The following is a 25,677-nucleotide window of genomic DNA, read 5'->3' on the forward strand; positions in this document are numbered from 1 at the left end:
GTGCGTCTGATCCCTCCCGTTCGTTCGCCTCCCTCGGCGCGCGTCGTCGCGACCGATCGTCGCGACGGCCGGCGCGCGGATCTCGCTGACGGGGCGGGGGGAGACCGCGCGCGCGGCTGTGTATTTTTCATCGCGTCCGCGGTCCCGCCGCCCGCCGAGATCGCCCTTCCCGTGCCCGCCGTCGACCCTTCCTCCGCGCGCGCTGACCTCCCCCCCCCCCGCCCCCTCGCATCATCCCTCGCGTCCTCGCTCGCCAGGGGCTGCGTCGTCGGCGTGGACGAGTCCGTCGCGCGCGAGACGCTCCCCAAATTTGAACTGTTTCGCCGGGGCCTGTCGCGCGCCGCCGCCGCCGCGACGACGACGACGACGTCCGCCCCCGGCGCGCGCGACGACCGCGACTCCGACTCCCCCGCGGCGTCGTCCATCGCCGCGGCGACCGCGTTCGCGAGCGACGTCAGCGGCGTCCTCGCCGCCGCCGCCGACGCCGCCGCCGACGCGTCGGACCCCCGCGCGGGCGTCGCGATCCTCCAGAGAGCCGTCTGGGACCTCGTCGCGGTCTACTTCCTCGAGCCCGGCGGCGGCACCGGCGTCGCGACGTCCTCGCTCGTCGCGTGGTTCCAGCGCAACGCGTCGTGCTTGGGGCTGGGGCCTGGGTCGTTGCCGGAGCGCCTGCGCGAGCTCGTCGGCGCGATCGGAGACGCCGCCGGCGAGGGACGGGGCGCGGAGACGGCGTCGGGGTACTGGGAGTGCTTCGCGTCGCTCGTCGCCGTCGGGTGGAACGACGCCGCGATCGATCTGCTTCACTTGCACAGCACGTGGGAGGCGTGGAGGGTGGGGAAGATCGCGGTGAAACCGCAGGCGGAGGTGATGGAGGCGCTGATCGCGCTGCTGAGGACGGCGCCGAGGTTGGGAGGCGGATGGGGCGACGACGACGCGAACGGCGGCGACGACGGCGAAAACGGCGGCGGCGCGTCGACTTCGACTTCGGCGACGGCGACGGCGACGGCGACGTCCGTGCCGCAGTTTCTCGCGTTCCGCGAAGGGTGGCTTCGGCAGGTCCGCGACGTGCTCGCGGCCGACGACCTCTTCGACGCGTGCGTCGATCAGCGCACCGCCGAGGGCGCGAGAACCGCGCTCGCGATTCTCGCCGGCGACGACGTCGAGCTCGACCGCGCGTGCGATCGCGCGGGATGGCTCGAGTTCTTCGTCGCGTCCGCGCTGCGGAAGCACCCGTCGCTGCGCGCGACGAACGGCGAGCACGCGTCGCTTCTCTCCGCGTGCGTCGCGAGGCGAGGCGCGGGCGCGTCCGCGGAGCTCGACGCGTTGCTGACGGCGGCGATCGAAGTGGACGCCGCCGCCGTCGTCGACGCGTGTTCGTCGCACATGAACGCGTGGTTCCTCGCGCACGTCTCGGAGCTTCTCGTCGCCGCGGCCGGGGACGGGTTCGTCGTCGGCGTCGGCGCGGACGCGCGCGCGGCGGGGGGGAATGGAGAAAGGCTGGCGCTGCCGGACGCGCGCGCCGGCGCCGCCGGCTCCGGCGCGGTTCTGCGGCGACCCGTTCGAAGCCTCCTCGGCGCGACGCACGCGGAGCTGTATCTCATCGAGTATTGCGCCGCGCTCGCGACGCGCCCGAATACGCGCGACCTCGCGCTGCGGTACCTCCCGCACTGCGCGACGAGAGGCGCGGGCGTCATGTCGACGGTGCTGCGCGCCGCCGCGCCGCCGCCCGGGGCGTTTCTCGACGCCGCGAGCGCCTCCGCGAGCGCCTCCGCGTCGAAGACCGCGCGCGACGACGCGGCACTTTTCATCGCGACGCGCGACGCGTTAGAAGCGTGCGCGACGTTCGGTCTCGACGGCGCCGCGCTCGGCGTCGCGCGGTCCGCGGCGGCGGCGGCGAGGGCGAACGGCGATCAGACGGGCGCCGTGGCGTGGGCGTTTCGCGCGGGCGACGTCGCCGCCGTCGCCGCGCTCGCGCTGGAGCAGCTCCCGACGCCGGCGCAGGCGAGGAACGACCCGTCCGCGGCGGCGGCGACGTTGGCCCGGCTCGCCGCGGAGCACCCCGCGGCGGTCGATCGCGACGACGACGACGACGACGACGAGCGCGCGATGACGCGCGGCGGCGGCGCGAACGCGAACGCGAAAGACGACGACGACGGCGCGATCGATCCGCCGTCGTTCCGCCCCGGCGTCGGCCCCGCGGGGTTTCTCGACGCGCTCGCGGCGTTGCGCGCGGACCTCAAGTCGCTCGCGAGGGCGGGTGCGCGCGCGCCGACGCCCGCGCACGCGGGCGCGATCGTGTCCGGACGGAGGGCGCGCGCGACGGCGTCGCGCGCCGGGGGCGCGCTGCTTTCGCTGTGCTCGCGCGGGTGCGGGCAGACGCACCTGTGGACGCACGCGATATGCGCCGCGGTGCCGCTGTTAGAGGGCGCGCACTCGCCGCTGAGCGCGCGCGAGATCGCGGCATTGATCGCGAGGTTGGAGGAGGCGTCGGCGGCGTCGGCGGCGGACGCGTCCGACGTCGAGCGGCGGGCGCGCGACGGCGCGAGCGACGGCGCGCTGGACGCGCGGACGGAGGCGGCGAGGTTGGCGCTCGCGAGGGCGTTCGCGCGGACGTGCGCGAGCGGCGGCGGCGGCGGCGGCGTCGTCGCGTAGAGGGATGAAGGAATGAATGAAGGGATGAAGTCAGGGAGGGAGGGAGGCTGGCGCGATGGGGCGGGCGGCGGCGGCGGCGGCGGCGGCGGCGAAGAGGTACTCTAGAGTGCGACGAGAAGTGCAACTTATTCGCGGGAACGCGCGCGTTGCGATGGCGCGGCGGGCGCGCGACGACCGACGATCGCCGACGCCGCGCGCGCCTCGGCCGCGCGGCGTCCACCGCGTCTCGTGAATACCATCGCGCGTTCACTCGAGGTCCCTCCCGCGCGCCCTCCCGCGCCGCTCGCGCGTCGCGAGCCGCCTCCGCGCGCGGTTCCTCCCCCTCCTCGCGCGCGTCGCCTCGCCGCGGTCGGCGCGTCGTCGCCGTCGTCGAGCGACGAAAACGCCTTCAGGGGAACCATTCGGAGTTTTCGAAAGGCATTTTCGTTCACAACGCCTCAGTGCGCAATTAGATAGAACGACGTACGCGTACGCGTACGCGGAATTCATTTGGCGTTTTAACTCGTCTGCAACTCAAAAAAAATTTCCGTTTGCTGCGTGTTTACGCGGAGCGAAAATAAAGCCGAAGACGCGCATCGGTTCCACACTCCGCGCTGCCCGACGCACGTTCGTCGTCGCATATCGACTCCCTAACCGCGCGGAGGAGGCGAGCAAGAACGCTCCGCACGGCACGGGCACACGATACGTCAAGGTTCGTGCCCGCGCGCGCGCTCGGTCTACGGTCATTCCCCGGTCGCCGGAAAAGCGAAATCTCGCTCGCGTCGTTGTTTTTCGTGCGACGAAGTTTTTTCACGCACTCACGCGCGCGTCGTTCACCCCGCAGGCGCCATGAACGAGAACGCGCGAAGATCGACGGGCGATATCAACACGAGGAGTGAGAAGGGTGAGTCAGATATGGGTCTTTTCGCGCGCAATGCCGCTCGCGTCGCGCGTCACGCGGCGCATCCGACGCGTACCCCTCGCACGCGATTTCGCGCTCGTCGCACGAACTGACGCTCACGCACGGTAACCCGCGATTCACCCCCGCAGTCATGTCCGGCCGGGTTCCCCTCATGGGCAACCGCCGCGCGCTCGGCGATATCGGTAATGCTCAGGCGGGCACTCGAGGTGCCGCGGGCAAGGAGGGCACCAAGTGCGTACCCTTTCCCACCCCACCGCGCGCCTTTTCCGGCGCATCTCGCGGTCGTCGTTTCTCTCTGCTTAGGTCTTCTCGTGTTGTGAAACGCGAATCGCGACGGGGGGACGCTCCTTTCTAAGCGCGTCGCTGACGATTCCTCCTCGCGTGTTCAGGGAAAATGGCGTCTCCAACAGCGTGAACGACATGTCCACGATGCTCAACAACTTCCGCGAGAAGACGCAGCGTGGGGCCGCGGCGCCGAAGTGGGGCCGCACGTCGCAGCGCACGACGAACACGCGCCCTCGCGACATCTCAAATGCCACGGGCGGCACGATGACGACGCGCTCGGGCGAGCCCGCGTCCAAGCGCGAGAGCTACACCGCGTACATGGAAGGGCGTGCCGCGGCGGTGCGTGAACCTCGACCACCCTCCCAAAGCCTCGACGGGCGAGAGGTCACTACCCTGTGCCTCTCGCGCGCGCGTTTTGCTTAGGACCCCTTTTGCGCGCGACTCGCGACTCGCGAGGCGCTCGACGTGTCTCTGACCACGAACGACTGACCTCACGCCCTCCTTTCGCTCTCGATCTACAGGAGATCCCGGACATTGACGCCCTCGACCGTGAGAACCCTCTCGCGGTGACGGAGTACGTGAACGACATCTTCAGCTACTGGTTCAGAGTCGAGGTGCGCGACGTTTTCGCGCGCGACCAGTCACTGCTTGAAAAACGAACTCCGAGCTGTCGCGACGCGTTTTGAATCGTGTTCGATCTGAAACGCGTTCGACGCGCGCGTCGGGCTTTCGCGCCGCTCTCGGCGCGTTCCCCGCGCGCGGCGCGGTCGCTCACGTTCCGCGGGCGACTTTACCGCGGTCGCGTCCGTCAGATCTCGCCGAACGAATCGCTCCTCGCTCGTTGAACTGAAACTAAACGCCTCCTTCCCTTTTTTCCTTCTCTCCCTCCCGCAGCCCGACACTCAGGTTGCGCCGAACTACATGCTGATCCAGACCGACATCAACGACAAGATGCGCGCGATCCTCATCGACTGGCTCGTCGAGGTGCACCTGAAGTTTAAGCTGATGCCGGAAACGCTGTTTCTGACGCACAACCTCATCGACCGCTTCTTGGCGAAGAAGGTCGTGACGCGGAAAAACCTTCAGCTCGTCGGCGTCACCGCGATGCTTCTCGCGTCCAAGTACGAGGAGATTTGGGCGCCGGAGGTCAGGGATTTCGTGTACATCTCCGACAAGGCGTACACCCGAGAGCAGATCCTCGGGATGGAGAAGCAGATGCTGAACACGCTCGGGTTCCACCTCACGGTGCCGACACCGTACCAGTTCATGTCTCGATTTTTCAAAGCGGCGAACGCGGATAAGCAGTTTCAGCTCCTCGCGAGCTTCGTCGTGGAGAGCTCGCTGCCGGACTACAGCATGCTGAAGTACCCCGGGTCTCTTCTCGCGGCGAGCGCGGTGTACGTGGCGATGAAGACGCTTGGTAAGGGTGAGTGGAACGACGTGATGGAGGCGCACACGCGGTACACGGAGGAGGACATTCGGCCGTGCGCGAACGCGATGGCGCGTTTGCAGCGCAAGAGCGCGACCGCGTCTTTGTCCGCGGTGCACAAAAAGTACAGCAACCCGAAGTTCATGGAGGTTGCTAGGCTTCCCGCCCCCGCTGGTCTGGGGGAGGATTAAGCGTTTGCGCGAGCGAAGTCGTCTAAAAGCAGACGACGTGCGCGCGATCGGGGGGGTGGTGGAATTGGGGGTGACGAGAAGCCCGGGACGGAGGGAGCAGGCGAAGAGACGGGGCGGCGGGGTGTGTTGACCTGACGACACCCAGCCCGTCTCTGTGCGCGTCTGCATCCGCGGAGCTTGAACATGGTTATGGTTTACGTTACGAGACGCAACCTTGAACTTTGACGAACGATGAGTACTGGGCGACCGAACGACGTCGACGGTCGCTCACCGGAGGGAACGTTTCCAACTCTTGCTTTTGTCCGCTTTGTCTCGAGACAGCGGGTGTAATACTACACACAGGAAATGAACCAAACGAAGGCGACGCGCTCGCTCGCTCACTCTACTGTACTTCTACATGCATCAAAACCGACGCGCAATCGCGACGAGCGCTTACCCCCCGCTTCGGCACTCCTCCCACGCGGCGAGCACCGCGTGCGCGAAGCCTCGCGTCGCGTCGCCGTCGGCGCGCAACGCGTTTCGCAGACGCAAACTCAGCTCGAGCTGCACGCTGACTAAACCGAGCTCCACGCCGCGCTGCGACATCGTGTGCATGCCGTCCGCGCGCGCGCCCGCGAGCACCGGATCGTCGTTCACCTCGAACCCGTCGCCGTCGCCGTCGCCCCCCCACGTCGTCGCGAGGAACGCGCGGAGACGGCGGGACACCGCGCGGCGCACGCGCTCCGCGAACGCTCTCGAGCGTTCGTCGTCCGACGCCCCGCGCAGCGCGCCCGTGCCGACGTCCACGTCCCCGCGCCCGATGTCGACGAGCGCGTCGCCTTCCGGGTCGCGTCGTCCGTGCACGTCCACGTGCAGCGCCCCGGGGTGCGCGGCCGCGTGACGGCGGAGCAGCACCCCGAAGGGATGCGACGCGTCGCTCGCGGGATCGCAGCAATTTGGATCTATCCTTCCCGGGACCGCGTCCCTCGCGGCTCTGGACCTGACCCTCTCATCTTTGCTCCACGCGATCGCGACGCCGTCGCACGCGCGCGCGAACTCCTCCGCGAGGAACGACGTCCACTCCTCCGGGACTTTCAGCGCGGACGCGCGGTGCAGAAAGACGCCGTGCGGGGCTGAGAAGATCGGTGGAGAAGGCGGCGGACGCTCCGCGTCCGCCGACGCCGCCCCGGGCGCGGCGTCGTCCACCCCGGCGCGCGCGACGACCGCGTCGAGGACGACGACGGACTCGAGCTCGCGCTCGACCGGCGGCGGCGGCGGCGACGACGACGACGACGTCATCTCACGTCGTCATCTCGACGCGCGAGGGAGAGTGTCTGGTGGTGGCGGTGTTGTTAACCACGCGGCGGACGACGCAACGCGACGGACGAACGCTTCGAAACTGCTGACCGTTCATCATCCCACGACGCACGGCGCGGCGCACTCCTCCGCGCGCGCGGCGGTCGACGGGTCGCGCCCGCCCTCGCCGCCGCCGCGGACGCGTCATGGCGAGCGCGAGGACGCCGACGCACGAGGTGCGCCGCCCCTCGCCGCTCGCGACCGACCGCGAGCGCGCGCCGCCAGCCCGGCGCCCCGCCCCCGAGATCCTCCAGTCGTCGCGAGAGTCATCGTTTCGGCACCTCCCGTCCGACTCATCGCCTCGTCGTCCGTCCCCGTCGCCGTCGTCCGTCCTTCGCAGGCGTCCTTCGACGATCGCGGCGCGTACGTCGTCCGCGTGCGCCTCCCGGGCGTGTCCTCCTCCTCCGCCGTCAGCGTCGACGTCGTGAACGGCGACGTCCTCGAGGTGTTCGCGCTCGCGTACGGCGGCGACGACGACGACGACGACGCGTCCTCCGCGTCCTCCGCCGCGGGGGGATGGAGGCTGACGCACCCGCTGCCGTTCGCGGTGTCGTCGTCGTCGTCGTCGTCCGCGCGCGCCGAGGTGTCGAGGGTCAAGTTCAGCAAGAAGAGTCGGACGCTGACGGTCGCGTTCGACGGCGCGAGCGCGATGGATCCGTCGCCGACGCCGACGAAGGCGGCGGCGGAGCGCGCGACGGCGCCGTTCCCGCCGGACGAACCGTCTCGGGAATACGAACCGTCGCCTCCGCCGTCGCCGATATCGCGCGCGAGCGACGACGACGACGATCGCCGCGAAGAAGAAGAAGACGCGTCCGAGCCGTCGTCGTCGTCGCCCGGGCGGTCGCCGCCGCCGCCGCCGCCGCCGCGGCGCCCCCCGCCCCGCGACGCGGCGCCCTCGCAGACGCTTCCCGGCGGGATCGACTTCGCCTTCGACCCCAACCTGTACCTCTGCGTCGACGCGACGGGCGCGCGCGGGCGGCACCTGAGAGCGCGACGCGCGCTGCGCGAGGGCGACGTCGTCATGACGTGCGACCCGCTCGTGTGCGCGGTGCACGACCGGCACGCGGAGCGCGCGTGCGCCTTTTGTTACCGCGACGTCGACGGCGGCGGCGTTCGATGCGACGCGTGCGACGCCGCGCTCTACTGCGGCCGTCGATGCCGCGCGGCGGACACGTCGCACGTCGGCGAGTGCGCGCTCGCGCGGCGCGCGAAGACGGACCCGCGGCTTTCGTCCGCGACGAGAGGGCTTCGACTGTTTCTTCGACTGCTCTACGTCCGCGCGACAGCCCCGGGGCTCTTCGACGCGGTGAAGGCGCTCGACTCGCCGTTTCGCGACGTCTCCGCGGAGAAACGCGCCACGTACGTCGGCATGGCGAACGCGGTGAACTCGATGCTGCCGCCCGGACCGGCGCGGATGGACGTCGACGCGCTCGCGGAGGTGATGAGCAAAGTGCACGTGAATTCGCACGGCGTCGTCGACGCCGCGGGCAGGGCGCTCGGGACCGGGGTGTATCCCCCCGCGGCGTTGTTTAATCACTCGTGCGCGCCGAACGCGGTGGTGTCGTTCGGCGGGGCGGACGACGATGGCGACGGTTCACATTCCGACCGCGACGGTTCATGTTCTAACGGTTCAACAAACAACGGCGCGAGGCTCACCGTGCGATGCGTATCCCCCGTGGAGGAGGGCGAGGAGATTTGCATCGCGTACGCGGAGGTGTACGCCACGAGAGAGACGCGTCGGGAGGCGCTCTGGGAAAAGAAGGCGTTCGCGTGCGAGTGCCGTCGGTGCGCGGACGCGGCGTCCGCGCGAAGGGACGCGCCGCTCGGCGGGTGGCGGTGCCCGCGTCTGAGCGCGTGCGACGGCGTCGTCCCGGACGCGGGAGACTCGTGCTTGACGTGCGGCGCGAAATGCGCGCGCGCGCGGTCGAAGAGGGACGCCGCCGAGCGTCGGTGGATCGGGCGGCACGCGGCGGCGTTGACGGCGTTGCGGGAAAACGATCACGCGACGGCCGTTTCGATCGCGTGCGAAGTCGTGCGTGAGAGCGACGACGCGCTGTGCGACGCGCACGTGATACGGCACGAGTGTCGGCTCGTTTTGATGGACGCGCACGCGGCGTTGAAGCAGTGGAGGCACGCGGCGGACGTCTCGCGCGACGTCGCGGACGCGATGCGGCGATTCGTCAATGTGAATCATCCGGGGAGGGCGCACGCGTTGCGGTGCTTGGGCGACGCGCTCGTCGCGCTCGTGGACGTTGACGAGCGGAAGGAGAGGCGGAAGACCGTCGTCGCGAAGGGAGGGGGGAAGAAGAAGGGCGCCGCCCACGCCCACGCCCACGCGGCGGCGGTTGACGTTTCGTCTTCCGCGGCGGTCGCGCTCGCGGAGGCGGCGGCGGCGTATCGACGCGCCGGCGCCATCCTCGAGATCGCGTACGGGAGACATCACCCGGCGACGACGGAAGCGCGCGATTCGGAACTGGCCGCGCGCGCGCGAATGCAGAGCCTTCACTAGCTACCCAGCGCGGCGCCGCGGTCGCACAGTACGACGGCGGTGTACTACCCACCTTCGAAGGTACTTTCAACGTACTTTCGAAAGTACTTCCGTACTTTCTTAGACTACTAGCTTCTAACATTAAATAAACTAAATTAAACCCAACGCCGCGACGAGCGCGACGACGACCGCGAACGTCCATCCTCCGCCGCGGAACGATCGCGCGCCGCTGTGCTCGTACACGCAGTCTTGCACCTGGAACGTCCCCGGGGTCGTGTTGAAGTGCCACCTGGGGCAGTACTCGCACAGTTCGATCCCGGTCGCGCCCGTCCTCGGCCCGTACGTCCGCGCCGGGCACAGCTTGCACGAGTCGCGGCCCTCCTCGTCGTTGTACGACCCGGGCGGGCACGGATCGCACACCGCGGATCCGTGCTGGTCCGCGAAGGTCCCCAACGCGCACGGCGCGCAGTCGCTCGGAAATATCGACCCCTCGAGATCGATAAACGTCCCCGGAAGGCACTTCCAACACTCCGCCATCCCGGTGAGGTTACCGTACGTCCCCGGGATGCACGGCAGACACTGCGCCTTCCCCGGCTGCGTGTTGTGGAAGCCGATGGCGCACTCGAGGCACTGGTCCGCGCTCGACGCGCCCGCGAGCGCTTGGTACATCCCGGGCGGGCAGCTCAGACACTCCGGGAGCGCCTCCTCGTCGCCGTACTGCCCGGGCGGGCACACGTTGCACTGCCCCGCGCCCGCGGCGGATCTCGTGCCGATCGGACACTTCCGGCACTGGTCCCCGGAGGTCGCCTTCTCGGTGGGGAGGAAAAACCCCGCGTCGCACGGCGAGCACGCGATCGTCCCCACCTGGTCCGCGTACGAACCCGTGGGGCAGTCCGCGCAGAGCTCCGCGCCGGGCTCGTTCGCGAACGTCCCGACCGGGCACGGGATCGCGTCCGCGCTGCTGTTGCTTCCGGGCTGCGGTAAGAAAAACCCTCGCGGGACGGGAACGCACGCGCGCAAGCCGTCGGCGTCGGCGTACGTGCCTCGCGGGCACCGCTCGCACGCGCCCGCGCCGGGCGTCGGCGAGTACGTCCCGTACGGGTCCGTCCCGCACGGCTGGCAATCAAGCGGGTCCTGCGAGCCCGTGAACGGGAGGAACAACCCCGCGGAACAAGGCGTGCACGACGTCGCGCCGAAGAACGTGTTGTACCGCCCGAGCGGGCACTCCGCGCACTCGGACATGCCGGGATTCGGCGCGACGGTGCCAGGTCCGCACGCGACGCACTGCGACGACGAGTTCCCTCCCGTGAGCCCGTACACCGTCCCCGCGGCGCACGGATCGCACGACGACGATCGCGGGCTGGACGCGAACGACCCGGCGGGGCACGGCGAACACTCCGCGGTACCGGGCGCGGCCGCGAACGTCCCGACGTCGCATGGAAGGCACTGAGGGTCGTTCCATACAAAAATAGTTCACTGGTCAGTTGAAATGGAACGCGACCAAGTGTTGAAATCGAGCTACATATGGGTGAAAGACTTTTGTATAGAACGCACCTGGTCCGCGGACGTCGCGTTCTTCTCCGGAAGGTAAAATCCCGCCGCGCACTTCAGACACGAGCTCTGCCCGCTCAGAGGCTGGTAGTGGCCCTCCGGGCACAGCGTGCACGAGCCCCCGCCCGCGGCGTCGATGAACGTCCCGGGCGGACACGGCTCGCACGCGTCCACGGAGTTCGACCCGAAGAACGCGTTGAAACTTCCGGGGGGGCATCCGACGCACGCGCTCCCGCCGAAGGTTTCGACGTACGTCCCGGGAGGACACGGCAAGCACGCGTCCAGCCCTCCGACGGGGGCGAAACTCCCGGGCGCGCACGCGTAGCACTCCGAGACGGACCGCGCGCCGGTGTAGTTGAGATGCGTCCCCGGCGGACACTGCTTGCAAACCGTCGACCCGAGGACGTCCGCGTACGTCCCCTGCGCGCAGTCCACGCATTTGACGTACTCCGTCGCCTCGATCAACGCGTTGTAAAACTCGATCCGCGCGCGCCCCGACGTCGGGTTATACTCCCCCTTCGGGCACGCGTCGCACTGCGCCGCGGACGTCGCCCCCGGCGCGTACCCGAACGTCCCCGCGGGACACCCTACGCACTCCGTGGACCCGGGATTCGACGCGTACGTCCCCGGCGCGCACGGCGCGCACGACGCCGCGCCCAACGCGTTGGAATACGTCCCGGGCGCGCACGGCGGGCACGCCGCCGCGCTCGTCGCCTGCGTGGGTGAAGCGATCGGTCAGTCGAACGTCTTACCGGTCAAGCGTTGAAAGGGAAACGCGGGTGAAGAGTGACGACGGGAAAAGTCCTTAAGGAACGGCGTTCACCACGCGAACGGGGTCGTATGGGAAGCAGTCTCACCGCCGCCGCCGCGCCGTACGTCCCCGCGGGACACGCGTCGCACTTCACGTTCCCCTCGCCCGCGGAAAACGACCCGACCGCGCATGGCGCGCAGACGGAGCTCCCGGGCGTCGCCGCGAAGTGCCCCGCGGGGCACGGCTCGCAGCTCGACTTTCCGGGCGCGTCGCCGAAGGACCCTGACGAGGTCGTTCCATACAAAAATAGTTCACCGGTCAGTTGAAAGGAGACGCGATCAAGTGTTGAAACCGAGCTATGGGTGTAAAAAAAACCTTTGTAAGAACGCACCTGAGGGGCACGCGAGGCAATCCGCGGCGGAGCGGCTGCGCGAGTACGCCAGCGAAGTCGACGCCGGGCACTCGACGCACGCCGTGGAAGCGGAAGACTCCTGGTACGTCCCCGGGCCGCACGGCGCGCACGCCGACGCGCCGGGGAGCGCGGAGAAGGTGCCGGGGGAACACGCGACGCACTGCTCCGCGGACGACGCGCCTCCGAAACCGAGAAACGTGCCGCCGGGGCAGAGCGCGCACGTCTCCGTTCCGGGGAGCGACGCGTACGATCCGGGCGCGCACGCGTCGCATCTGGACGCGCCCTCGACGGGCGCGGCTCGACCGGGCGGGCACGGCGAGCACGCGGTCGCGCTCAGGTCCTCCGCGAAGGCGCCCGTCGCGCAGACGACGCAGTCGCCGGTGACTTTGGGTCGAGGGTCCATCATGCGAAGCGATGATATCGGGGCGGAGTCGAAAGGCGTCAGAAGCGGAGTTGAAAGGCATCGCGGTCTGAGAAGACTGAAAGCGTGGGACCCTGGGCGGAGAGAAACGCCTTTCGGGCAAAGTCCTTAAAAAGGAACGGCGTTCACCACGCCGACGCGGTCGTAGTTGGGGACCAGTGTACAAAACGAACGCACCTTTGTCGAGACGCGACCCGGGGCGGCACGCGCGACGCGTCGCGCGCGTGAACCCGCCCCCCGCGGCGATCTCCCCGACCTGCGTCGCGCCGCGCACGAGCTGCGGGACCGTGACGTAGTCCGGTCGCCCCGCGCTCTCCGCGGACTGCCCGACGACCCAGCCCCAGCCGAACGCGGCGAGGTCAAACTCGGAGCCGTTTAAAACCCACGGCGGCGGCGTCAACGGTTGGACCCCGGAGAGGAGCGACTTGAAGAGGGAGTGCGCGTGCCCGACGTTGCCGCTCGCGTCCTCGTCGTCGCGCAGGCGCTCGAAGATCAAGTCGTACTCGCCCTCCGGATCATCTGAGGCGTCCATGCGCAGCAGCCGCCGCGCGCGTCGGCGGCCGGTCTCCCCCGAGTTCAATAAATTGGTCACGTTCGGAATCTGCCGCCACCCCCGCAGCGTCAGGTAGGGCTCGTTGGCGTTGTTCTCCTCGAGCTCGAACGCGCTCTGCGGGTCCAACCCGAGCTCGCCAAACTCGTTCGAGCCCCAGGCGTACACCTCCCCGAGGTCGCAGATCGCGACGGTGTGATGTAACCCCGCGGCGACGGCGGTTATGTTCACGTGCTTCAAAGCGTCCACGCGTTTCGGGACGAACCGCGTGATGCGGTCGCCGTGCCCGAGCTGCCCGTGAGAGTTCCCGCCCCACGTCCACACTCGACCGTCGCGCGTCACCGCCGCGACGTGGTGCCGCGACGCGGAGACCTGCACGACGTCGACGCCCTCCAGCGCCGCGATCGGGGTCGGGACCATGACCCTGTGGTCGTCGAGACCTTCGCGGCCGGGCTGGCGTCCGACGCCGTGGCCGAGTTGTCCGACGGGTCCGTGTCCGAACGTGTACACGCGGCCGGGCGCGACGGCGGCGGTCTCGACGCGCTTTGCCGCGCCCAACGCGTCCTCATCTGCGTCCACGTCCACATTGATGAGGTTCCCGGGGGGTCGAAACGCCGCCTCTTTGCGCGCCTTCTCGAGCGCGATCGCCGCGGGCGTCCCGGGGAGCGGGTCCGCGGAGACGGCGACGGTGAACGACCCCGCGGCGGCGATCTGCGAGAAGCGGACGGGCTCCAGGTCTGAATCCCGGACGCGGTAATCGCGCGAGTCCGCGCTTCTTCCATACGGGCGCCACATCAGCGCGAGCTCCACCGGGCCGGGGGTCTCCTGCCTCCCGACCGCGGGCGCGCCGTAGGCTTCGCATCCGGTCCCGTTGAGCTTCTCGTTCCCCCCGAAGATCGTCCTCGTCTCGTTCCCGTCCGGGGTTTCGATCGTCGTCGTCCTCGGCTGGCTCTTCGGGTGATGCGACCGCTCCGCGCACTCTAACCGTCCGAGCTGACCGTTCGCGTTCGACCCCCACGACCACATCACGCCCTCCGACGACAGCGCGACGGTGTGGAACTCCCCGACGGCGACGCCGACGACGTCAACGCGATCGAATCCGCCGCCGACGACGCGGTGGGGTCGCAACGGATCCGCCGCCGCCGCCGCCGCCGCGTCCGTCGCCGCCGCCGCGGGACCCCGCAGCGACCCTCGGCGACGCGGGCGGCCGAGCTGCCCGTCCGCGTCGGCTCCCCAGCAGTACGCCTCGCCGCGTTTCGTGACCGCGCACGCGTGGCCCGCGGACGCGGCGACGGAGGCGACGTCGTTGACGCCTTCGATTTTCGTCGGTCTCGCGCGCGGGTACGCGTGCCCGAGACCTAAGCGTCCGTTGGCGCCGTCTCCCCACGCGTACGCCTGCCCAAGGGTTTCCGGGGCTCGGCTGATACCCACGGCGGAGTACTCCCCGGCAGCGATCGACGCGAGCTCGAGCTTCATCGTCTCCTCCGCGTCATCGAGCACGGGCAGGCGCTGAATCGCGGCGTGTCCCAACCCGAGCTGCCCGGCTTCGTTCCTTCCGAAGACGACGCCGAACGACCCCATCTGATCCCGCTTCTTCGGGGTCAACCAATGCGACGCGGTCGTCTCCGGGTCGAGCGTCGCCGGGTTGATCCCCGCGGCGCCGTTCGCCCACCAGTCGACGCTGTCCTTCAACGGCGCGTCGATCGGGCGGAAGTACCAGTTCGGCAGGCGGACGAACCGCGACAGGACGTCGTCGAGTTTATGTCGGACGACGATCTGGACGCGCGCGGTGTCCGCGGAGTACGCGCCCGAGGCGTCCTTCAATCCGTACCGCAGCGTGAAGAACGGGAACCCCGCCGCGATGGGCGGCGGCGTGTACGTCACCTTGAGCGTGTTCGAGAGCAACACCGCGCGGTCCAGCGCCATCGCTTCCGTCGCGGTCATCTCGTTCGGCGCCTTGGAGCCCGCGCCGAACCACGAGGAGGGGAACCCCGGCGGTCCGACATAGTTTCCCGTCGTCGGCGCGATCGCGGAGATCGTGTTCGCGGCGCCGAAGGCATCGGTTAACGCCCCTTCAGTGTCCGTTACTTTCGGCGCGTCGACGATCACCGCGGAGACGAGCTGCGGCTCGCACGTCACTCTCCAAACGCCGGCGATTTGCGTCGTGACGCACGTCTCGTCCTCGTCCGCGCCTTTCAACTCCAGCTCGATCGGCTCGCCTTCGAACGCGACGACGGTGAAGTCTTCGCCCACGACGGGCGCGTCGTTCGACGGCTTCACGTGGATGTGCACCCTCCCGACGTTGCGCGCGAACAAGTTGTTCGAGTCCGATACGCGGTACGTCAGCTCGCCGTAAAAAAATCGATGCGGGCAGCACACGTTGGCGCACTCACACGACGTCCCCACCTCGACGCAGCTGTCGCAGCTGTTGCACGTGCTCGGGAGGTTCACCCCGGCGAGGGTGACGCACTCCCGCGCGGGGCAGCACCCGGTCACGTTCCCCGGGAGCTTCGGTTCGAACCACACGCGATTATTCCCGGGCGTCAACGCCTGAGGAAGGATGTTCAAATCGAGCCGACGACCGCGCGAGCCGTCCGCGGGGTTCACGTCGTAGAACGCGCCGTCGTCGTCGCCTCCCGTGGGGTTCGGTGCGCTCAAGATCTCGAACGTGAGAACGTCGCCGTCGGAGTCGCTCCCGAGGAGGCTCAGCGGCAGCGGGCCCGCGGAGTTTTCAAACACGAAGACCCGCCGCGTGGTCGCCGGGGTAATCGTCGGCGCGGCGTTGACCCTCATCTCCACCCGCTCCGGCTGCGACGTCAGACCAACGTCGTCCACGACCACGAACTCGATCGCCGCGTACGCCGCGGCGTTCGGACCGTACGGATCCCTCCCGTTCTCGTCGGGGACGAAGAGCACGCGGTGTTCCGGGTCCGTCACCGGGCACGGCGACGACGACGAGCACGACGACGGAAACGCGTCGCCGCGTTTGAAAGTCCCGAGCGCGTCGTATTGGTACAAGACGCCGCACGCGCTCGACGCGTCGCCGCACGAGACGCTAAACCCGGGCGGGAGCGTGATGGACGGCGACACGTCGCCGCCCTCGGGGTCCGTCCCGTGGAGAGAGAACACGACGCCGCGCTCGGAGTCGACGCCCTGGAGCATGCTCGGCGCCGTCGTCGGCGTCGCGACGGGCGGGAGGTTGTGCGGCTCGACGACGATCGTCGCCGTCTGCGGGTCGAGGGTCCATCATTCGAAGCGACGAATGTCGGGGTGGAGTTCAGGGGTGCGTCAGAAGCGGAGTTGTGAGGCGTCGAGGTGTGTCGGGAGGATTGAAAGCGAGGGGCGATGGGCGGAGAGAAACGAACGCCGGGAGAGAAGGTCCTCAAGGATCGAAGCGCGCCGCGCCGACGGGATCGCGTATAGGGAGGGGACCAGCGTGTATAGGGAACGCGCCTGCGTCTCGCCGTACGCGTCGCAGACGCGGCTGCCGTCCTCGTTCGCCTTGGTCACGCACACTCGGAACGTGAAGGACGTGTTGTACGCGACGCCGTCGTCCGGAAGCGCCGACAGCGGCGTGAAGAGCACCTGGCGCATCGGATTGTCCACCGCGCCCTCGGCGAGGCTCCCCGCGTTGACTGTGAGAGAAACGGTGTCGTTGAAAGGCGTCAGTTGGAGTTGAAAGGCGTCGAGGGCGGGGATTGAAAGCGATAGCTGGGCGGAGAGAGACGACGGGCAAATTCCTTAAGGATCGGCGTTCACCACGCCAACGCGGTCGTATGGGAACCAGTGTATAGAACGCGCCTTGGTAAAACCCTGGCGTCGTGGTGTACTTGGCCACCGTCTCCGGAGGATCTCTGGGGGTGCCGTCGGGGTTAAACCACCCGTTCGAGGGCTCGCGGAGGACGCTCAGGTATCCGACGTCCGCGGGCGGGAGCGTCACGAGCTTCGTGTGTATCCTGTCGTCCTCGCTGACGGTCTGGTCGCCACACGAGGCGAACGCGCTCGGAAGCGGCGCGAGCGTCACGCGCGTCGACTGCGTCGGCTGGCCGTCGTAGTACTCGCCCAAACTCGGCACGCGAACCCCGATCGACTTGGGCTTCTTCGACGGGTACGACACGACGACGTCCGCGGCTCTCGGTTTCGGAACGTACGTGATGTTCGCCACGCCGACGGTCGAGGAAAGCAGCTCGCCGTCGTCGGCGACGAAGTAGACGCTCAGCACGCCGCCGCTGGATTCCAACCCGGGGGGGTTGAGGTCGTCGACCGGACGCGTCGGCTCCGGGGGGTCGTAGAAGACGTCCACGCCGGTGAGTAATATCGGCGGCTCGCACGTCCCGTTCACGCCGTCGCATCGAAGCTCGGTTCGCATCGCGCCGCCGCCGTCCGCGTCGGGGATCGGGACGTCGTGGTACAATCCCGGGACGACGCCGAGCGGCGCGACGCGAACGACGCGCGCTTTCATCGCGCCCGAGTACGACCCGTCGGGGAGTTTGCCGCAGTACCCGGCCGGGCAGTCCGCGGCGTCGACCGCGCCCAGGGACAGCGTGATGTTGGCGCCCTCGTGGAGCGGCGTGCTCGTGTTCTCGGTCGTCGGCGGCGAGTTCACCGCGAACGACACCGAGCCCGTGCTCGACGCGTCGGCGTATCCGTCGTTGACGCGGAATTTAATCTCTTGCAACCCGGTGAGGCCGCCGACGGGCCGACCCTGCGACCCGCGCTGAGGAATAAACTTGATCACGCCCGAGCGCGATAGCACCAGGTCATCAGGCCCGTAGATCCTCCGGAACGAGCTCTCGCCGGGAGCGAGCGCGGTCTGATACACCTTGCCGACGTCCTCCGACGTCACGGACTGGTCGTCCGGGTTCACGACGAGCTGCTTCGGTATCGAGCTGACGCGGAAGCTCAGCGGGTCCCCGTCGACGTCCGAGCCGCTCAGCGAGTACAACGCGAACACGTGCGAGTCGCAACGCAGCTCGTCGCACTCCGCGACGCACGCGACGTTATCGCACTCCCCGGACGCGTCGTGTATCTCGCACCAGTCCAAGCTCATCTCCGCGTTTTTCGACGCGGAGGAGAGGTACTCGATGCACGAGCGCCGGCACACCTCCGCGCAGTCCGCGGCGCACTCCGCGCCGCAGTCCTCGGGAGTTCGCGCGATCGTCTCCTGAAATATCCCGCCGGAGATGGACTGCGGCGGCGTGTTCACGTGGAGCTCCACCTTGTGCCCGGGCTCCGTCATCGGCGACGAAAATTGCGCGCCGTCGTGCGCCTTGAACTCCAACGCCCCCACCGGCTTCCCGGCGCACTCCGCGCACGTCCCCGCGGTCCAGTAAATCAGCGGGTTCACCGTCGGCGTCTGCTGCCCCGGGCATCGAAAGTACGTGTCGTCCAGACACTCGACGCACTGCGCGGCGCCGCTGCACAGGATGATGCACGACTCGCCTCCGCTGCACGGTCGCAAGAGGAGGTTAATCGCCGTCGCGCACTCCGACGACGGCGCCGGCATCGGCTCCGGGCAGTACGACAGCGTCCCGAGCGTCTCCAGGACCTCGGGCAAGGACGTCACGACGGTCATGACGCCGTTCGAGTCCTCGTCGGAGGCGTACACGCGGAACCCGTCCGATTTCTTGCCCTTTTCGGTGAGGATGAACGCGTTCTCCGCTGAGGGTCGTTCCATACAAAGCGATGGCGGGGTGGTGTTCAAAGGCGTCAGGTGGAGTTGAAAGGCGTCGAGGGCGGGCGTTGAAAGCGGGGGATGGGCGGAGAGATGCGCCGGGAAAAGTCCTTAAGGATCGGCGTTCACCACGCCAACGCGGTCGTATGGGGACCAGTGTATAGAACGCACCTGAGATGAGCGGCCTCGCGGTGACGTCAACCTCCGCGCTGCCGCTCTGCGACGCGCACGTGCCGTCCTCCGCGACGCACGCGAGGTACCGCATCGACGCCGCGGGCGTCCCCGGGAGCGACCGAGCGTGCGCGCCCGGGATGTCCAACCGCGGCGTCGGGGACACGAGCAAGCGACCGTCCGCGTCCGCGACGCGAATCGGCGCGCCGGTGAAGTCCAGCGACGACGGCAGCCGCGCGCCGCGCCTGCCGTTGGCGTCGTGCTGATGAGGGTCGTTCCATACAAACAAAGTTTATCGGTCAGTTGACAGGAGACGCGATCAAGTGTTGAAACCGCCGAGCGATGGGTGAAAAACCTTTGTATAGAACGCACCTGATACAGCGTCGCCGCTTTCGGATGCGGCGGAGGTCCGAGGAGGTCGAAGAACACCGTCAGGTTCCGCGGGACGACGACCGCGCCGGGGCGCGCGTCGGGCGCGAGCGCGACGGAGTGCCCGCTCGGGTCGCGCGGCTGCGACGCCGCCAGCGTCAACACCGCGTCCAGCTCCTCGCCGCTCGCGCCCGGCGCCGGGCACGTCGCCCTCGGCCGCGGCAGCAGCGACAGATCCTCCGGGCATATCAGCCCCGAGACGGGCGGGACGACGAGGCAGTCCGCGAGCCGCTTCCGCGGGTGCGTCGCGGGGCGTATCGGCCGCGGGCCGCGGCCGTCGTGGTATCGCTCGGGTTCGGGCCGCGGCGGCGATCGGCTCACCGTGACGTTCAGAAGGATCCGATGCCCCGCCGGCTCGACGCACGAGGACCACGCCCACACCGTGAGCGCCTCGTCGTCGCCACAGCTCGAGAGCCCTCTGAGCGTCGCGCGCAGAGGTCCACCAGAGTCGTCTCCGGAGGCTCCTCCGTTCTGTGTGGGTCCCTCCCGTCGAAACGCGCCGCCGGCGACGGACCGCCAACTCGTGCGATGGACGCCGTTCTCGTCGTGCCCGCTCCCGCTCGCGGGGCACGACCCGCCGTCGACGAACGTCGCGCCGACCCACACGCGCTCCGGGCCGTACCCGAAACCACCGGCGCCGAAACACGCGTCCGGGATGGAGTCGCCGACGACCTCGACGCGGACCTCGTACTCCGGCTTGCGGCACGTCGTCGGGCCCGGGTACCCCGCGCGTTTGTCGGACGCGTCCGACGCCGCGCACGTCCACGCGTCGGACACGTCGGACGCGGCGACCGACGCCTCCGCGCACGTCGGCGTCGCCGAAGTCGACGCGGGGTCCAGCGCGAGGACCGCCGGGATGTCGAGCGCGAGCGCGGCGGTGGAGATTGGCTCGACGCGTTCGAGGAGCCGTCGTCGTCGCGGCGCGAGCGACGCCCTCGGCGGCGGCGTCGGCGCGTTTTCGGCGGCGTCCGCGTCGTCCGCGCCGTCGGCGCCGACGGACGACCGCGGCAGCGCGATGGTCACCGGCGACGCCGGCGACGGCACGCCGTTGACGACGTGGCGGTACGAGAACCCGTCCGTCGCGTCCGCGGTCTCGCCCGCGGGCGCGGCGGCGACGACGTCGTCGTCGTCGCCGCCGTCGATCGCGACGTTCGGCGAAGACGACGACGACTCCAGGAGCGATCGCCGCCCGCCGTCGCCGCCGGCGCCGCCGCCGCCGAGCGAAGCCGTGAACGACAGCAACGCGCGAACCCTCGACGCGATCCGACGCGCGCGCGGACCGAGCCGTGCCATCCCCCCTCCTCCTCCTCCTCCTCCTCCTCCTTTCGCCGCGACGACCCGTTTCGCGTCCTCGCACGCCTCTCGCGCCCACTCCCCGCTCCCGCCCTCGCGCCCGTACGGCACGTACACCAGCGTCGCGGGCGTGCCGTCCGCGTCTCCGGGTATCGATCTCGGGTACCGAAGCGCGACGACCGCGTCCGCGTCGTCCGAGTCGCCGCACAGGACTAAAGAGCCCTTCGCTGGCAACGACGCGATCTCGAGCTCTCGCCTCGGAAGGTCGTTCGCGCGGAGAAGGGCGCCGTCGTCGTCGAGGTCGTCGAGCGGCGGCGCGCGCGAGGACAGCCGCGGGAGGGTCACGACCGCGGAGACGCCGCCGCCGGCGCGCCGGCGCGCCGTCGTCGACGTCGCCGGCGGCGGCGACGGCCCATAACCGCCGGAACCGCCGTCCCAGTCATCCCCCCTCGCGCGTCGAAACTCCACCCTCGACGGCGGCGCGTTCCCGCACGACACCGCCCGCGTGGTCGTGGAGTTCGTGACCCACGCGCGTCGGCACGCGCGATAGAGCACGTGCGCACCGTCGCTCGTGAAGTTCGCGCCCGCGACGAACGCCATCTTCACGCCGCCGCGGCTCCTCCCTCCGCGGTTCCTCCCGTCGAGGCGGATACTTTCATCGACGACGAACGAGAGCGGCGACGCGACGCGCGTGCCCAGCCTCGGCGCGGCGACGCGCGCGCCGCGCTCGCCGACCGCGTCCTCCGCAGACCGCGTCAGGTATACCGAGCCGACGCCGCGCGGGGGGACGCCGACGACCTCCACGACCCACTCGTCGTCCTCTCTCACGCCGCCGCCGCCGCCGCCGCCAGCTGCGCGTTCGCCGGACGCGCGTCGGTCTGTCGTCGACTCACGCAGCGGCGCGTTGAAGTACACCGTCTTCCCGATCGCCGCGTCCGAGACCGCGGTCAGCGGCCCCAGCGCCACCGCGCGCTCTCCGTTCGCTGCTTCGTCTGCGAAGACCAGCGGATCGGGCGCGGTCGGCGCGAGCGTCCACCCCGCCGCGCGAGACGCCGCGCGCGCGACGCCGCCGGCGTCTTCCGAGACGCGCACGCGAACCGCGTACGTCGCGTCCGGCTCGCCTCTGCCCGCCGCGCTCGCGTTGACGTCCGCGTGCGTCGTTATCGCGAGCGCATTCTCCCCGAGCGCGAGCGGTATCGACGGCATCCGTCGCATCTCGTCGGCGGCGTCCGTCGCGGCGTCCGCGGCGATCGAAGTTCGAACTTCGCCCTCCGCGCCGTGCGCGAACGCGACGTTCGACGGGACGCGCACGCCCGCGACGACGACGTCCGCGGCGGCGTCGCACGGCAGCGCGAAGATCTTCACGAACGTCACCCCGTCCACATCGGCGTCGGCGTCGGCGTCGTCTGTGTCGCCCGCGCGCAGCGTGATCTCGTACGACGTCACGTCCGGGCGGAACGCGGGGCGAAGGAGGCCGCGGGAGACGCGCAGCGACGCGAGTCGATGGTCGCCCGCTCCCGCCGACGCGTCGGCGGCGTCGCCGTCGCCGTCGCGCGCGCACGCGCTCCTCCGCGGGTCCGCGGGCGGGGTCGTCCGCGGCGGGCGCGGCGACGGCGAAAGCGCGTCGTCGTCGTCGCGGACGACGCGCGACGTCGTCGCGCCTGGACCGCGCGCTTCTCCGTCGTTGTCGAATGATGGTGAGGACGGTGATGAGTCCTCCGCGAGCCTCCCCGCGGCCTCGTCCGCTCGCAGCGTCAGCAGCTCGTCCGGCGCCGCCGCGGTCGCGCACAGCGACAGCGACACGAGGAGCGTCGCGAGCAGCGCCGCGGGCCGGTGCCCGCGACGTCGCCGCATCGCTTCCTCGCGCCGGTCGAAGTGCTCGCTCGCGTTTTTTCAGAATGAACAGAAGCTGATGCTCCTGTCCTTCCTTTCGCGCTTTCAATCGTGGGTCAAACTGACCGAACGCACGTCGCTTCATCGGCACGACATCGCAGAGATTCATCGACGATTGAAAGCAGCCGAGATCACGGACTGACGGAGCCGCGCTCGCGGTCCTTATCCGTGCGACGGCACCGCCGCTCGATCGCGCACTACCCTCCCGCGCACCGGTCGACGCCCGCGCGCTCGTCCGCCGCACGAACCTCGACCACCCGATGTCCTCCGCGCTCGCCGCCGCCGCTCCCGCCGCCGCCGTCGCGCCCCGCGCCGCCGCGACGAGCGCGACCCGCCGCGCGTCGTCCGTCCTCCGATCGTCGCGGAAAAACGCAGCGATGATGCCCTCCTCGAGGTCCGCCCCGGTCGCGCGCGTCTCCCAGGAGACGTGCAACCCCGCGGTGTGCGCGCCGATCGCGGAGGACGACAAGCGCGCCCTCGTCGACGCCGTCGAGACGTTCATCTTCGACTGCGACGGCGTGATCTGGAAGGGCGACTCCCTCATCGAGGGCGTTCCGGAGACGATCGCGATGTTACGAGACATGGGCAAGCGCCTCATCTTCGTCACGAACAACAGCACCAAGTCGCGCGCGGGGTACCTGAAGAAGTTTCTCGACCTCGGCCTCGAGATCACCGCGGACGAGGTCTTCTCGTCGTCGTTCGCCGCCGCGGCGTACCTGGACTCGATCGACTTCCCGAGGGACAAGAAGGTGTACGTCGTCGGAGAGACGGGGATCTTAGGCGCGTCCTCTTCTTCACACTGGCCCCCATACGACCGCGTCGGCGTGGTGAACGCCGATCCTTAAGGACTTTCATTTCCCGGCGCGCGTTTCTCTCCGCCCGCCCTTCGCGTTCAATCCCGCGCGACACACCGCGACGCCTTTCGACTCCATCTGACGCCTTTGAACTCCACCCCGACGTCGCTTCGAATGATGGAACGACCGTCGACCCTCAGAGGAGCTCGACGGCGTCGGCATCCAGCACCTCGGCGGCGAGAGCGACGGCGACAAGAAGGTGACGCTCGCGTCCGGACAGCTCATGGAGCACGACCCGGACGTCGCCGCGGTGATCGTCGGGTTCGACCGGAACGTCAACTACTACAAGATTCAGTACGCGACGTTGTGCATTCGCGAAAACCCGGGATGCAAGTTCATCGCGACCAACATGGACGCGGTGACGCATCTCACGGACGCGCAGGAGTGGGCGGGGAACGGCAGCATGGTCGGCGCGATCAAGGGTAGCACGAAGCGCGAGCCGTTCGTCGTCGGGAAGCCCGCGCCGTTCATGCTGGACTACATCGCGAATAAGTTTGGCATCAAGAAGAATCAGATTTGCATGGTCGGCGATCGATTGGACACGGACATCATGTTCGGGATCGACGGCGGCTTGCGGACGCTGCTCGTGCTGTCCGGGGTGACGAGCGAGACGGAGCTTCAGAGCGAGAGTAACTCGATTCATCCGGATCACTACACGTCCAAGCTCGCGGACTTGCTGACCGTGAAGAAGTGAGCGGCGAGGACGCGGAGGGAGGAGGTCGGGTCGTCGAGAGCGGGTCGTGTTTCGACGCGACTGGTTATTACGTTAGAGTTTCATTTCACATATCTTCACTAATCCTTTCACCTATTGCAACACCGATGGCACGGGCAAGCGCGAGATGCGTGGCATCGTGCTGGTTGATCTTGCCATCGTGCTGGTTGATCTGCTGTCTCATGCCGTGGTTTTCTCTGGTCAGATGCTCGATCTTCTGGAGCTGCTCCTTCATCCTATCCTCCACGATCTTCATCCTGTCCGCCGTGATCTGCGCGTGTTGCACCATAGAGTCAGTCATGTGCTCGTTCAGCTTCTCCCGGGGATGCACCTCTGGGCATCCCAATACCGGGCACTTCACCGCGACCTTAGGGCACGTCGTGCTCAAGTGCGATGGAATCTGACCTGATCTCATCACCTCATTGCACTTCTCGCACTTCATCGGTTTCGCCGGGCACAGTTGCACGTGTCGGCGCATTTCCTCAAACTCAATATTTTTATGGCAGTGTTCGCACGGTAACTTTCGGCGCGGGCACACCGATAAGTGCGCCTCCTCGAACCGGCGCTGCATCATCACGTAGCATGCTTCCGGCTGCCATTTCGTCGAAGGTAAACAACAGCTGTTTGGACAAATCACGTTCACGAAACCGCATCTCTCTTCGTGTTTCTGAATGTCGTCCACGGAGCCCGTCCACGCGCACGTCTCTTCGAGGGCTTCTGCCTTCCGCTTTCGTCCTTTGCCACCTTTGCCTCCGCTGGTCGTTTCCTTCGATCCCGCGGGCGCGGCGTTTAACGGAGCGAGACCTCTGTTGGGATCATTCTTGTTTCCATCATAAGAAATTAGTCCTCCCCACGAGGGGGGCGTCACACACACATCAGCAGAAAATCCTTTGTGAATCGCTTTGCCGCTGCCTCTGGATATCGGCAGCTCAATAAGCCTTCTTCCGAGCACTATTCCAGCGGAGTTCGCGGTATTGCGCGAGCGCCATTCGTTCGGGCATCGCACTTTCATCTCCGATATCATGTTCCTCGCGGTCTTATCCTTGCTCGTCTTCACGGGCGCGCGGCACTCCGGGCACCTCGGCGATCGCTTACACACCTCCTGCACGCACCCGTGGCAGTAGGAATGCCCCTCCGCGCACGCGTTCGTGGGGTCCCTCTTGACGTCCGTGCATATCCCACATATGAACGCGTCTTTCACGCCGTCGACGAAGATGTCTACGGGGTACTACATCGCGCTTGTGTGGCGTGCCCGCGCGGCGATCAGTGAGGACGCGCGAACGAAAAGAAGAGATCATCGGTTTTGAGGACAAAGATTTTCTGAAGATTTTTTGTGCCAAAACGTTCGTCGCTCTACTCGTACCGCCGCCCGCGCCTGTCCCGGCTCCGGTCCCTCCCCCCCCCCCTCCCGTCGTCCCGCCGCCGGTCGCGCCCGCGGTCCCTCGACCGCTCCCGCTCCCTCGACCGATCTCGCTCCCTCGACCGCCGACGGCGCTCGCGCCGAGGCGACCGGTCGCGGTCTCTCGAGCGACTCCTCTCCCTCTCCCTCGAGCGCTCCCTCGACCGCTTCCGTCCTCTGCCGCCGCCGTCGCCCTCGTCCTCCTCCCTCTTCTTCGGCGCCTGAGGCGGCGGCGGCGGCGGCGGCGGCGGCGGAGGCGACGACCCGGGCGGCGGCTGCTTCACCA

General features: G+C 68.7%; 8 protein-coding genes across 8 annotated transcripts; 4 read left to right on the plus strand and 4 right to left on the minus strand.

Annotated features, from left to right (window-relative positions):
- Window positions 1-3,683: 3,683 nt before the first annotated feature.
- On the plus strand, window positions 3,684-3,908 carry MICPUCDRAFT_52494 (uncharacterized protein; the record flags this gene model as incomplete). The annotated part of the gene is made up of 1 exon (XM_003062714.1): window positions 3,684-3,908. The coding sequence occupies one exon, from the start codon at window positions 3,684-3,686 to the stop codon at window positions 3,906-3,908; it is 225 nt and encodes a 74-aa protein (XP_003062760.1).
- Window positions 3,909-3,982: 74 nt separating this feature from the next.
- On the plus strand, window positions 3,983-5,458 carry CYCB (uncharacterized protein; the record flags this gene model as incomplete). Its single annotated transcript, XM_003062715.1, has 3 exons — window positions 3,983-4,177; window positions 4,360-4,452; window positions 4,733-5,458. The coding sequence occupies 3 exons, from the start codon at window positions 3,983-3,985 to the stop codon at window positions 5,456-5,458; spliced, it is 1,014 nt and encodes a 337-aa protein (XP_003062761.1).
- On the minus strand, window positions 5,455-5,810 carry MICPUCDRAFT_66721 (uncharacterized protein; the record flags this gene model as incomplete). The annotated part of the gene is made up of 1 exon (XM_003062926.1): window positions 5,455-5,810. Exon 1 carries the CDS (start codon window positions 5,641-5,643, stop codon window positions 5,455-5,457), a length of 189 nt encoding a protein of 62 aa, XP_003062972.1. The 5' UTR covers window positions 5,644-5,810.
- An 80-nt stretch (window positions 5,811-5,890) lies between these two features.
- On the minus strand, window positions 5,891-6,736 carry MICPUCDRAFT_52496 (uncharacterized protein; the record flags this gene model as incomplete). Its single annotated transcript, XM_003062927.1, has 1 exon — window positions 5,891-6,736. The coding sequence occupies one exon, from the start codon at window positions 6,734-6,736 to the stop codon at window positions 5,891-5,893; it is 846 nt and encodes a 281-aa protein (XP_003062973.1).
- Window positions 6,737-6,939: 203 nt separating this feature from the next.
- MICPUCDRAFT_52497 (set domain protein) lies at window positions 6,940-9,302 on the plus strand (the record flags this gene model as incomplete). Its single annotated transcript, XM_003062716.1, has 2 exons — window positions 6,940-6,969; window positions 7,134-9,302. 2 exons carry the CDS (start codon window positions 6,940-6,942, stop codon window positions 9,300-9,302), a joined length of 2,199 nt encoding a protein of 732 aa, XP_003062762.1.
- Window positions 9,303-9,343: 41 nt separating this feature from the next.
- MICPUCDRAFT_71069 (mastigoneme-like protein) lies at window positions 9,344-22,393 on the minus strand. Its single transcript, XM_003062928.1, has 9 exons — window positions 19,184-22,393; window positions 18,812-19,073; window positions 16,768-18,627; window positions 16,420-16,601; window positions 12,594-16,194; window positions 11,975-12,379; window positions 11,690-11,865; window positions 10,836-11,546; window positions 9,344-10,727 (listed from the first exon to the last, which is right to left on the minus strand). The coding sequence occupies exons 1-9, from the start codon at window positions 22,385-22,387 to the stop codon at window positions 9,432-9,434; spliced, it is 11,697 nt and encodes a 3,898-aa protein (XP_003062974.1). The 5' UTR covers window positions 22,388-22,393; the 3' UTR covers window positions 9,344-9,431.
- A 413-nt stretch (window positions 22,394-22,806) lies between these two features.
- PGP (phosphoglycolate phosphatase) lies at window positions 22,807-24,074 on the plus strand (the record flags this gene model as incomplete). The annotated part of the gene is made up of 2 exons (XM_003062717.1): window positions 22,807-23,244; window positions 23,423-24,074. The coding sequence occupies 2 exons, from the start codon at window positions 22,807-22,809 to the stop codon at window positions 23,972-23,974; spliced, it is 990 nt and encodes a 329-aa protein (XP_003062763.1). The 3' UTR covers window positions 23,975-24,074.
- MICPUCDRAFT_66730 (uncharacterized protein) lies at window positions 24,041-25,251 on the minus strand. Its single transcript, XM_003062929.1, has one exon. It carries the CDS (start codon window positions 25,014-25,016, stop codon window positions 24,060-24,062), a length of 957 nt encoding a protein of 318 aa, XP_003062975.1. The 5' UTR covers window positions 25,017-25,251; the 3' UTR covers window positions 24,041-24,059.
- Between the last annotated feature and the right edge of the window lie 426 nt (window positions 25,252-25,677).

The sequence above is a fragment of the Micromonas pusilla genome (assembly GCF_000151265.4).
Source record: "Micromonas pusilla CCMP1545 genomic scaffold MICPUCscaffold_13, whole genome shotgun sequence".
NCBI classification, from domain to species: Eukaryota; Viridiplantae; Chlorophyta; class Mamiellophyceae; order Mamiellales; family Mamiellaceae; genus Micromonas; species Micromonas pusilla.